At 37.1% G+C, this 12,612-nt stretch overlaps 1 protein-coding gene across 1 annotated transcript; it reads left to right on the forward strand.

The window, feature by feature from the left end:
* Nucleotides 1–3,064: 3,064 nt before the first annotated feature.
* Nucleotides 3,065–11,410, forward strand: LOC147868280 (uncharacterized). Its single transcript, XM_087317420.1, has 11 exons — nt 3,065–3,473; nt 5,131–5,350; nt 5,489–5,736; nt 5,831–5,980; nt 6,080–6,441; nt 6,538–6,727; nt 7,787–7,900; nt 9,280–9,489; nt 9,621–9,854; nt 10,170–10,387; nt 10,800–11,410. Exons 1-11 carry the CDS (start codon nt 3,123–3,125, stop codon nt 11,014–11,016), a joined length of 2,514 nt encoding a protein of 837 aa, XP_087173546.1. The 5' UTR covers nt 3,065–3,122; the 3' UTR covers nt 11,017–11,410.
* Nucleotides 11,411–12,612: the final 1,202 nt, after the last annotated feature.

Below are 12,612 nucleotides of genomic sequence, written 5' to 3' on the forward strand. Positions count from 1 at the left end.
ATCCTTTTTTCTTTTTCATAAACTTTGGGGATTGCATCATGATTGGGATATATGCATAATTTGTTACTGTCTTTGGTGGTAGGCATGGATTATCTATGAAAGTTTGAAGAGAGCATTGACATTTCTTTCATTGGTGGAGTTGTTCTTCTTGCATATTGGCGATTCATGATCATGCCCCACGGAGTAATTGAGACACCACTCAATTATGGTACCGATATTTGGTAATTTTCTTAAGAATCACTGCATGATTTTTTTTTAAAAGCCATGTTTTATGGAGTATAAGAAAGATCCTCACGGTAATCCGCCATGAGGTGAAGGTCCTTCTTCAGTATCATCCCAGTTGTGGCGGATGATGCGATGATGCTCGCATCATAATAGGTGGAATCGAAGGTGATAATGCAGGTTTCTCCAACCTTCAGAAATGTTGATGAATTATTGACACTACGTAGCATATGCTGAACTATGATATCTTCCGGGAAAGGATTTGTATATGCAAATCTTTTAGTCTTTCCCATAATTTGTAATCCTCTTCTTCCGGGGAAAGGATCAGGGGGTGCAGGGCGATATTGATGATGATGTAGCTTGGGTATCTTTAGATCATTAAATGAATATCACACATATCTGTAGCATAAGAATGAATATCTTCGGATACGCCTCAAGAGTGGAGAATTAAAGAGATACTTAGTTTCGACATGATTTAAATCGGGATGGATATATAACAACATGAGATGTGCCTAAGACTCCATACAAACATACAGATCAGCGCATAACCGTCATACCTGGCTGCAGAGAGCCTGCTAGTTTCGGTTTGACAGATTAAATCCAATCATAACATTCTCTCTCTCTCTCTCTCTCGAAATGGTCGCGCTTGGCAGGCATACCATGGACATTAACATCTCTATCGTTTCTTCCACTAATATTGCAGGGGCTAATTCATCATAATCTAAAATTTTATGCTCCTAATCTTCTAATTAGAATCCAATTCATTACATCTTCATTGATTCTTCTAATTATACCATAATCATTATAAGCGCGCACACATGTGTCATCATACAGAAGTAGGCTCTCCTTAAACTTTTCTGTAAGTACTTCAAATCTAATCTAGGATGAGTTAATATACTGAACAACAATCAAATCAATGGAAAGCCGCACGCACACACACTCACCCACACGAAGAAGTTAAAATTAATTCAATCATATGACATAGCGTGCCACTAATTCAATCATGTGAGATATAGTACCACTTCATCAGTTATGCATTGATTCACATAATTTACTTAATAAATCCTCTCCGCACACGCACACGCACACGCTCACAAAAGAAAACAGATTCACTAAAGATCAGCTCTAACTCCACACATCCATCCATCCAATACCTGTCTTTTTGCGTAACGACGCAGGTCAGATGTGCAGGAGAAAGCCGTCCGTACTTAATAGAATGCCATTTCATCAGTTAAATCAGTAGTCAAGTTCACTTGATTTTATTATATTCCTCATGTCAACTAATCATTTGCCTCCTACATTAACTTGATTGAATATCTACTATATATATGGAAATATATTAGAAACTTCCTATATGTTCGCCTCTACTCGATGGTTTATAGCCAAGGAAATGTAACAGAAACTACTTCACTCTTTATAGGTAAGGAAATAATGAATATTTTGATTAAGAAAATAATGGTTGGAGGGTGTTTAACAAGACCACGCACCCCCCCATCAAAGGGCAAGAGATGAACTTAAGATACCACAGGTGTCGCATACCATCAAATATATAACCTTCAATTGTATGTTCCGCACCCCCATCAAAGGGCAAGAGATGAACTTAAGATACCAGAGGTGTCCCATACCATCAAATATATAACCTTAAATTGTATGTTCCGCACCTCCATCAAAGGGCAAGAGATGAACTTAAGATACCAGAGGTGTCCCATACCATCAAATATATAACCTTAAATTGTATGTTCCGCACCTCCATCAAAGGGCAAGAGATGAACTTAAGATACCAGAGGTGTCCCATACCATCAAATATATAACCTTAAATTGTATGTTCCGCACCCCCATCAAAGGGCAAGAGATGAACTTAAGATACCAGAGGTGTCCCATACCATCAAATATATAACCTTAAATTGTATGTTCCGCACCCCCATCAAAGGGCAAGAGATGAACTTAAAATACCATAGGTGTCCCATACCATCAAATATATAACCTTAAATTGTATGTTCCGCACCCCCATCAAAGGGCAAGAGATGAACTTAAGATACCATAGGTGTCCCATACCATCAAATATATAACCTTAAATTGTATGTTCCGCACCCCCATCAAAGGGCAAGAGATGAACTTAAGATACCAGAGGTGTCCCATACCATCAAATATATAACCTTAAATTGTATGTTCCGCACCTCCATCAAAGGGCAAGAGATGAACTTAAGATACCATAGGTGTCCCATACCATCAAATATATAACCTTAAATTGTATGTTCCGCACCCCCATCAAAGGGCAAGAGATGAACTTAAGATACCATAGGTGTCCCATACCATCAAATATATAACCTTAAATTCTATGTTCCGCAACCCCATCAGAGAGCAAGAGATGAACTTAAGATACCAGAGGTGTCCCATACCATCAAATATATAACCTTAAATTCTATGTTCCGCATCCCCATTAGAGGGCAAGAGATGAACTTAAGATACCAGAGGTGTCCCATACCATCAAATATATAACCTTAAATTCTATGTTCCGCATCCCCATCAGAGGGCAAGAGATGAACTTAAGATACCAGAGGTGTCCCATACCATCAAATATGTATAATATAACCTTAAATTGTATGTTGGACCGATTAATGTTCTCAATAGGGTGGAGAGTTAGGCCAACAAAACCCACATGGACCGAAGAAAGAGCCCATTGGTGGGGGGGGGGGGGGGGTCCTTGGCTGGTGTGAAGAGACTTAAAGGTTCAGCAGAGTGGCAGAGAGCAGGTATTTGCCGTTGGAATTTCAATATCGATATCGATCGATATACATACATATCGGAGACACAGACACAGAGACAGAGACAGGGAGACAGACACAGACACAGAGACACAGAGACAGAGACACAGAGACACAGAGACAGAGAAAGAGACCATGCATGGCGGCGGCGGCGGCCCGCCACAAGCACCTCCACCTATTCGCCCCAATTCTCCCGCCAGGTTCAGATCAATGAGCAGTAGCCATCACCACCACAACACCAACACTTCCACTTCCATGGTCCCTTCTTCTTCTTCCTCCTCCTCCTCTCCTCCTTCCCTTTCTTCGTCTGCCTCTGCGTCATCTTCCTCTTCTGCTTCTGCTTCTGCTTCTACCCCTGTGTCTTCGCCTCCGGATCACCGAGAACGTGTTCAGGTCGTGGTTCGTTGTCGACCACTCTCCGAGAAAGAGATTTCTGCAGGCCATAAACTCTGTGTCTCCATTGACACAGAACGTCGTTCTGTCGAGGTACATCTCCTCCTCCCTTTCAAAAAACATTTCTTCCCATTTTCCTTTGTTTCCAAGAATTATCTCATCACTGTGAAAAAGGCAGTTTTTTTAGCTTTAATTACCTTAAACCTATACGTTTTCCCTTTTACTCATCTTATGCTTTCACGGATTCTTTCTTTTTCTTCCTCTGATTGTTTTGTTTACATGGATTTTCTTTGCTCTGGTGAAAAATGTCATTTTTATTGCTTTAAACACTCAGTTTATCAAGTTATGTTTTTCTTTCCTTACTTTTAGAGGCCCTTTATTTTTATTTTTGCTATCATGGAATTTTCCTCTTCCCAATTGTATTTTCTTTTGTTTTTTGCCCGAATTGTGGAATGTTGTTCCATTTACTGTGAGAAGAACATATCGAACAAGGTTTTTCTTACAAGGAAGTTTAAATTAGCATAACCAACTATATAGTCTGATCTAGTAGGTGAATATGACATTGATCCCACTGGATTTTTGGGCCTCATTTTTTAGGGATATATGTATAGCATCAATTTCACCACCTTAAATGGATTTTCTCCCCCCTTTGTCCTTTTATTTTTAACTTCTTGATAATAATGCCATTCATTCCTTTTGTCGTGCATTGTGAATGGTCTCTGCTTTACTTGCAAGTTAGTTTTAATATGTGTATCTTAATATATAGTATTCAATATAGAAGAATGGAAAATAGCTTCAATCCCACTGTGTTTTTTTGGATTTAGGATTATATCTTGTAGAAAAAAAGTTGATAGGATAGGCATTCTATTGGTTTTTAGGAATCAACGGTTGTTTCAAGAATAATGGAATTTCTATGATATTCTACCTGTTTTATAGTCTTACATGAAAGTATGGAAATATCATATGCATCTTTTAGGGATCCGGGGCTGCTTTAAGAAAACTGTTGATTGATACAATCATTTTACTAGGTTTCTTGGGGTTCCGAGGTTCCTTTGAAGAAATTATTAATGGGTTTTAGGGTTCTGAGTAAAATTGTTGATGGGATGCACCATTCTTTTACGATTTCTAGGTCACTTTTGAGAAAACTGCAGGCGGGATACATGCCACCAGATTCATCAGGAGTGAGGGTACTATGAGGACAGATGGCAGTACTTTCAATATCAGGAACGCATGATCATCATTGGGCTTTATGTTATATAGGTTCCACATTTAACTTATTCAGCTTTGATTTGATCTAGAGGCTATATTCAAGGGATATTACGCTCCTATCTCATCACATAAGGCAAGTAGTCAATTAATTAGATAAATCCAGGTCCTATAGTCTGGTATCTAATGGTTCCCAAGGAATTCTGTAGGTGACTGAATATGTATGTAATTATCTTTGGGAATGTAGGATTCATAACCCACTTTCTTTGAGGTCTCAGCATGTGTTCTGTTAAAGAAAGAGAAGCAGACACTATTTATATAACTACCTTCCAAGAATATTCAAATTTAGAACGGAACAGCTATGGTCTCTTGCTTGATCATTAAATGGGAAATGCCTCAGAGTACCTTGTGATGGGTATATTGGTCAATGGATGGGAAATATCAATTTTTTTCATGGGATTCGTATCACGCTTGTATGTGTTATCACTGCGCTGTTAAAATTCCATGTTATCGCTCCAAGATTCACTAGTGGCAATCTTAACAGGTGCACAATGTTGGAGGGCGGTTTTCCAACGACTATGCACTCAAGTCATTTACTTTTGATAGGGTATACAATGAGAGGTCTACACAGAAACAAATATATCAAGATGTAGCACACTCGATTGTCCACAGTGTTATGTGTGGATATAATGGTACTGTTCTTGCCTATGGACAAACTGCTTCTGGAAAGACTTACACAATGGAAGGATTTGATCACTCTCCTGGTGAGTTAGCTTAAGAAATCATGGATTTTTTGCACTTATATAATCATTGTCGGTGCATCGTTTCATAATAAGTGATAGTAGATAATAATGAGGTGGAAGGCTAACTACAATGCAATTTCCTACCTTTCTCTTTTGAAGATTTGTGGGGTATCACTCCCAATGCATTTGAGCACATTTTTGATCATATAAGAGATAGCCAAAGCTCAGAGAGCTTTCTAGTTCGGATATCTTACCTTGAGATTTACAATGAAGAGATACGGGACTTGCTCTCTCCTGGCACACACAAGAAGCTTGAACTGAAAGAGAGCGCAGAAAGTGGAGTGTATGTGAAGAATCTCACTTCTCTGACTGTGAACAGCATCACTGATATTCGTCAGCTTCTGATGGTTCTAATTATTCTTTATCTCTACTTATTTACCTTGATTATGTTTTTGTTTGTTCCGATATAGGATTTATTCATATGTGCATACTTTCACGCAGCTAGGTAAAAAGAATAGGGCAGTAGGGGCGACTGCGATGAATCAGGATTCTTCACGATCTCATTCCATCTTCACAATTACCATTGAGACAAGCTCATGTGAGCCAACAGAAAATGGGAAAGCACATGTCCGAGTTGGTAAATTGAATCTGGTGATCGCAATAGCTATATACTAGGTTATTCATTCCTACCGTCTCTTAGGTATTCAAATATCATGTCTGGTTTGTAATATCAGAAAATTGCAAACACAGGTAGATCTTGCTGGAAGTGAAAGGCTAAGCAAGACAGGTGCTGTTGGTGAAAGATTTAAGGAGATGACAAAGATAAATTGGTCTTTATCTGCCCTTGGAAATGTCATATCAGCACTTGTTGATGGAAAAAGCTCACATATACCATATCGTGATTCAAAGTTGACACGCCTACTTCAAGATTCACTAGGTGGAAACACTCGAACTGTAATGATGGCTAATATTGGTCCAGCTGATTACAACTATGAGGAGTCAATTAGTACATTACGATATGCTAATCGTGCGAAAAACATAAAGAATAAACCTCATATTAATGAGGATCCTAAAGATGCAATGATATCAGAGTTTCAAACAGAGATTCAGCGGTATTTAGTTTGTCGTTTGCCGTTCTTTCTTTCCACGTAAGCATGAATGAAAAATATGAGTTCTTTCTATAAATAGGGTGAAATTTTTCACCACAGGCTCAAGTCTCAGATTCAAGCAAGTCATGCAGATTTGGATGTTATAAGGAGGCTTCATTCCTTGGAGCAAGAGAAATTAATGTTTACTGAACAACTACAGCAGTATAAGAAAAAATTCATGGAGGTGACTTCAACCCAACACATGAGTGAGGAAGCCATTGCCTGTCTAAAGGCAGATCTTGAAAGAAAGGTGAGTTGGTTGATGCTCACTTCCTAAGATAGGTAATGTGAAGAGAAAGAAAGTAAAGGAATATCAAAGGTTCGTCATTTTCTGCCCCATTGAAGTAGAAAGATAGGTACATCATTGGCTCTTGATGGCTTTATTGGCCCCTAGAAATGCATAGAACTGTGACCATAAGAAAATAAAATCATCAATAACCTTGTGTAGACACCAGGACACTTGCATGGAACACCAGGATACCAAGTCACCTGGACTGCAAAAAGTATTCTCTCCTGGACAATGCTATGAACATAGTAAATATATGATCTGAGCATAGGATAATGGGGCCCTTGTGATAATCCTTATGGAGGATTCTCGTTGACTTTTTTCAGCGTCAGCGACTCACCCAGGCTGCTTGGTCTAATCTTTTGACATTTTCTATATAGCCTAGTACATGATTTGGGCATGGCTGTGGCAGTCATGGAATATTTGATTCACACTGGTTATGGTTTCTGGATATCATTGGCCTTTAATTATTCTATTTCAATGTGGTTATTATGGATTTTCTGTGTGTATGAATTGAGGCCTTTCTGAGGTGAGCTAATTACACATAGGAGACGCACCAAAACTGTGTTCTAGTATATAAGTTGTTTGTACTATATCACAATTATTGAACTTTTCACCATTGTTTTCAGTTAGCTGCTTGATTTGTATTTTTTTCACCCATTTTTCTTTTTTAAAAACCTGTTTTTTAATATACCAATTTCTTGCATTTTTCATTAAGTAATTGGATGTAGCTGATAGCCTGGTGCTACATGCCAATCCTCTCCATTCTTTGGCACTTCTAGTTTAAATTTAGGAGCCCATTACATCTACCACATTGGTAATGGCTAAGATTCATTTGTGTAGGCTTTAGGAGGTCAGCAATCAAATTAAATAATTGTTTTAGAAGACAAATATCTGTAGATTTGGTTGTATTGTAAGGATGTGCTTTATTACAACTGTGATTTTAAATATTAGTACTCCAAGATACTATTTTTCATGCAACTATAGATTTGGTTTGCTAAATTGATCTTTATTGTGCCACAGGCTCAGTTACACCTAGAAACTGTAAAGGCAGAAAAGGAACGGAATGAGGAAGAAAAGGAAAGGGTCATCAGTCAGTTGTTAAAACAACTGAAAGAGATGGAGCATGAAAATCAGGTAGGGAATGTATCTATCTGCATTTAGGAAGTGGTAAAAGCTTTGATTTCATTGCTTAATAGGAGAATGGCAGACTTACACAAAGATATACCCCTAGAAATTACAGAAGGTAGATTTTGTTTTGAAGGGAATCCCGAACATGAATATCGTGGGTCTCAAGGCAGCAATCACTTCTTGAGGATTTCTTAGAGGAACCAAGCTCATGGTATACTCTGTTCCAAAATCCACCTCTTAACTCTTCACCTAATGCAACATTTCTGGATAGGGTTTAGGGTTTCGATCAGGAACCAAGGGCAGAAGGCTTGTCTTGGCTATTTGGTTGGATGAATAATTGAACAATCGTATCCCTAAGAATAGGCTGTAATTTCTGATAATCTTTATAAGAAGGAAATAAAAGATAACCTGGAGCACGTCCTGTAAAATTTACTTAATGAAGACCTAATCCAAATATGTTGTAAGCCATACTACTGCTGAAATAATGCACATAGAAAAAGTAAGGCCCATATTTCGTTTTGCCTTTATTATTAGCACGTTTACCTGTGTCAATTGAGTCAATTTACATGTGAGAACGGACATGAGGGGCACCCTTATTGTTAATGGATGATCCACTTTTCCATGTAAGACAATATCTTAGGGGTTGTAATTAGAGATTACTGGATACGTAAGTTCAATGGTAGATAGTCTGAATATGTTCCAGTTCAATGGTAAAAGAAATGTCAGCAACCTGTCTTCTGTGTTTCCTAATTTGTGATATACTAGTTCAAGAGCTTTCCTGAAAGACTCTTCTGCTTCTCGAAGTTCAAGAATTTGACATCTCTGGGTCTTGTATGAGGTTTCTAGAATTCAAGAGGTTCAATTTGAGATCTTGATTTTCAACATTCGATTGCCCTGCTTCTTGAACCATTGCCCACCATCTCAAACCCTTTCCTTTTTCTATACACGACTTCTTTGACTTAGGCCCTTGGTGCAAGCATCATCACACACTAAGAATCTTTATACATTTTATCTTAATAGCAGTATTTTAATTGGTATTATTGTAGTGGCTGACTAGTCTAATGTGCAAGGCTGATCTCTAAGAAAATCTTTACAAAAAAAAAATGTTTGGTATGTAAGCCCTGGTGAATTGGTTACCTTTATTTGTCTAGAAACCCTAGTAATTGCAAAATTATAGATGGATCATATGTGCAACCTCTTAGGAAACTTGTCAACGTTCTATAGTGAAGATATGAGTAACTGATCGTCTTTACCATTCATCTGTTACAATTTAGAATAGTTTTATTGATTGAATTTTTTTGGAAAATTAGGCTAAAATAGCTTTGAAAATGGAAGATTGAGGAGGGATGGATATAATCTAAAAATGGGCTTCAGTTTTTGAGCAGGAACTATCGAAAGGCAAAGAGGATCGTGCAGCACTTGAGAACAAGCTTAAAATACTTGAAGAAAAGGTTTTGCATGGGACCAATTCTAATAATGTCATTCTACTTGAAAAAGCTAGACAGCAGGAACGAGAATTGGCCAATGCTGAACTTCGTTTACAAGAGAAGAAAAATCTGGATGAAGAGCGGCAGCGAAAAATAGCTGAACTAGAGGTATTATCAGTTCATTGTGCCCATCAATTAATGCCTCTAAAGGAACATAGTATTTGTCTATTCCAAGGAAAAAGTTTTATTTCTACACATTTAACATGCACATACTTGCTTGAAAATTTCTTCAATTGCAGGAGGCACAAATTATGGCTGAAGAAAAATGTAGTACGATGGAAGAAGAGTTGGAGTCTAAGACTCGAAAATTAAGGAGGCTAATGGCACGGTATCAGCAAAGTAAGATTGACATAACTGCTCTGAGAACTGAGATTCAAGACACAATCCATGAATTTCATCAGGAACGGGCAGATCTGCTATGGTCAATCAAGTCATTAGAACAGCAGCATCAATTAAAAAATTTAATAATCGAGGTCATCTCCTTTAACTTTTACATGCCTTAATCTCAAATTTGAATCTGATTGTATTTGATTTGATGAGACTTGCAAACTCATATGGTTCATATTTGTAAAAGAACTTTCCTTCAATTATGAGATGCCTAAAGTAGAGGAAAACATATAATAGAATTTTAAGCTCGCTTTTTGGTACAAACAGTTTTGCAATATATATATATAGGTATATTATATATATCATTAAATAATCGTTGAAAATATTCATGCATAATATCTAGTTCATCTATCTCAAACTTTTGGTCACATAAGGTTGATACCAATTGTTTGTTGTAGCAGAGGTTTATTCCACCCGAAGAAGTAACAAAAATAATGCAACGAGTTCATTGGGATGAAGAAAATGAAACTTGGGTCCTCAGAAGCAGCCATAATTGTTCAGTAAATGGATTTGACAATGCTCCATATCAGAGACCCGCATCGGCTGTGGGACGAAGTAGACCAACATGTCAGAAAGTATTACAATGCTTGGCTCAAGGCACTATGAACCCGAGATACTTGTAAGATAAGCTACATAATCATTCCATTGTATATTTATTTGGATAGAAAATAAATGTGAACAATACATTAAGTGCTAGAGCACAATACTTGAATGTCTGCCTTTATACATCATACTTCAGATTTATTAGGTGCCTTTGGAATTTGTAAAAGTCCTGATTGTGTGTGTAATGGTAATGCTTGTGTTTGGAGACATTGGGCTTGTAAATTTGAGCCTCAAGCAATGGAGCTGATGTCGTTCGTGGTCATTATAAAAAACTCATACACACTTCTAAAGTGAAAATGATAGCATTGTGCCTAAAAGGTCGATGCTAACAAATGAAGAGCCTTCATTGCCCGTAATTTATCCAGCTGCAATTGATAGAGAATATAGTTAAGACCATCATTTTGAAGCTCTTATTTGGTGATGTGTAGGGATGATAATGTGCTGAAATTGGAACTTGATCCACCAGAGCGAGCAACATATGACTATTATGATCCAATGGACAGGGTAAGGGCGGAATCTCACATCCACCAATGCTTTAGGGAGTTCGATAAATCTGTTTCTTACCTTCCCAATGATGCCCAAATGCCAGTTCAGCATCATCCCTCTATACCGAGGCCAAAATCAGCCCATATAAGTCGGATTTAATGCTATCCTTGGTTTTTTGTTTCTGATCTCTTCGAAGCATACATCATCTTTTGCTATAGAAATCACCCTCATCTCTTCTCCTCAAAAGTGAAAATTCATTTGATCGGTTATATGCAAGCTACATATTTAGCGTTCATCTTGAAGGTTTACATGTGCTTCAAGAAGGCTTGGTTTGGGTGAAGTGAATTATTTGTTCCCTTGTGCAAGTGAGCCCTTGTACACATTATGCTCATATTTTTTTGTGAAGTATATCAATCGTTTTGAAATTTGCGTTTTGCTGACCTTTGATATCAATGAATCTATAGGCATGATCGCTTACAATGTGGTATGGTGTTGTAAGATAAAGACATCGAATAGCGTATATTTGTGCCACTAAACAATTTATAACAATTAAGTTTAATAGTTGGTCAAAATTCAATATTTGAGCACGTTGGAAAGTTTCCTTAATTTGAACAATGATATAAGGAATTCTTCATGTGTTACACCACACTTTACTTGTATTACCTTGCATATTATCATTGCGTGTTTAGTTCATTGGTTACTTAGCTTTTCTAGTTAATCTTGAAATCCATTTGGACTTCACCTAACTTGCATTCAACATTTGTACTTCAAGTCAATTATCAGTGGTTCCTACTAAAGCTGTAAAATGTAGGTTTGTAATAGTGATATTTATTATTTCAGTATTCAATGCCAGTTAAACCTATGCGAATTTTATAGCGTAAGTCAATATTGCATTATAAACTTTGAATGAGAATTTACGGTACTCAAAGTGGCAGTTTTGCATGGATCATAGTGGAGGTTGACGCGACACTATTCCAATACTTTAATTTCTGAAATCACCAAACCTTTTACATTAATAATTTGTGGATTTAAATACTCCTCCAAATAAAGCATATTTAAGAACTTAAAACGAAATCAAACTATGTTGTATTGAGACTTCTAAGCATCCTTCTTACTAGGCAATGGAAGATCTCACAACTAACAATGATGTGAATCATACACATGAAGATTCTATTTATGTAGACTTTTCAATTTACAATAATCATACAACTCCTTGCTCATTGGTGTTTGTGAAATCTATATTTTGTTGGGGTGGATCAATGTGGGATATTCTCGTCATATATTTGGTAGCTAGGATGAGTGGCCATTGGCAATCCCTTTTGAAAGACGTCTTCAAAATCACTTAAGATTGAATCAAGTAGTTGTTCATGAAAAGGTAATTGTTTACATCAACAAAGAAATGATAATATTGAATGCTTGGGTCCATTTTCTCTACTTCATTGATGTTTGGACCTTAAGTACATTTTTGAAAGTTTTAGGATATTTGTCACGAACTATCCAATCATAGTCCAATTCTGGAATGCCATTAACTAAATAGGAAATACACTATTTCTCTCCCTTGACTCTCAAAATTATGAATTTGTGTTCTCGCATGATTGACGACATTAAAAATAAAGAGATGCAAATGACTAAATTGTGCCCAAATCAATGGCCTTGAATCTTTAAATTGTATCGTAACCAATCCCAAATTGTTATTCCCCAAGAGAATGAAAAAGTAATTGAAGTCACTACACGAGTTACTTTGTAGTGTAAGGA

The sequence above is a fragment of the Azolla caroliniana genome, unplaced genomic scaffold (genome assembly GCF_043228905.1).
Source record: "Azolla caroliniana isolate FFs.n. ecotype wild unplaced genomic scaffold, voAzoCaro1.0.p SCAF_1, whole genome shotgun sequence".
NCBI classification, from domain to species: Eukaryota; Viridiplantae; Streptophyta; class Polypodiopsida; order Salviniales; family Salviniaceae; genus Azolla; species Azolla caroliniana.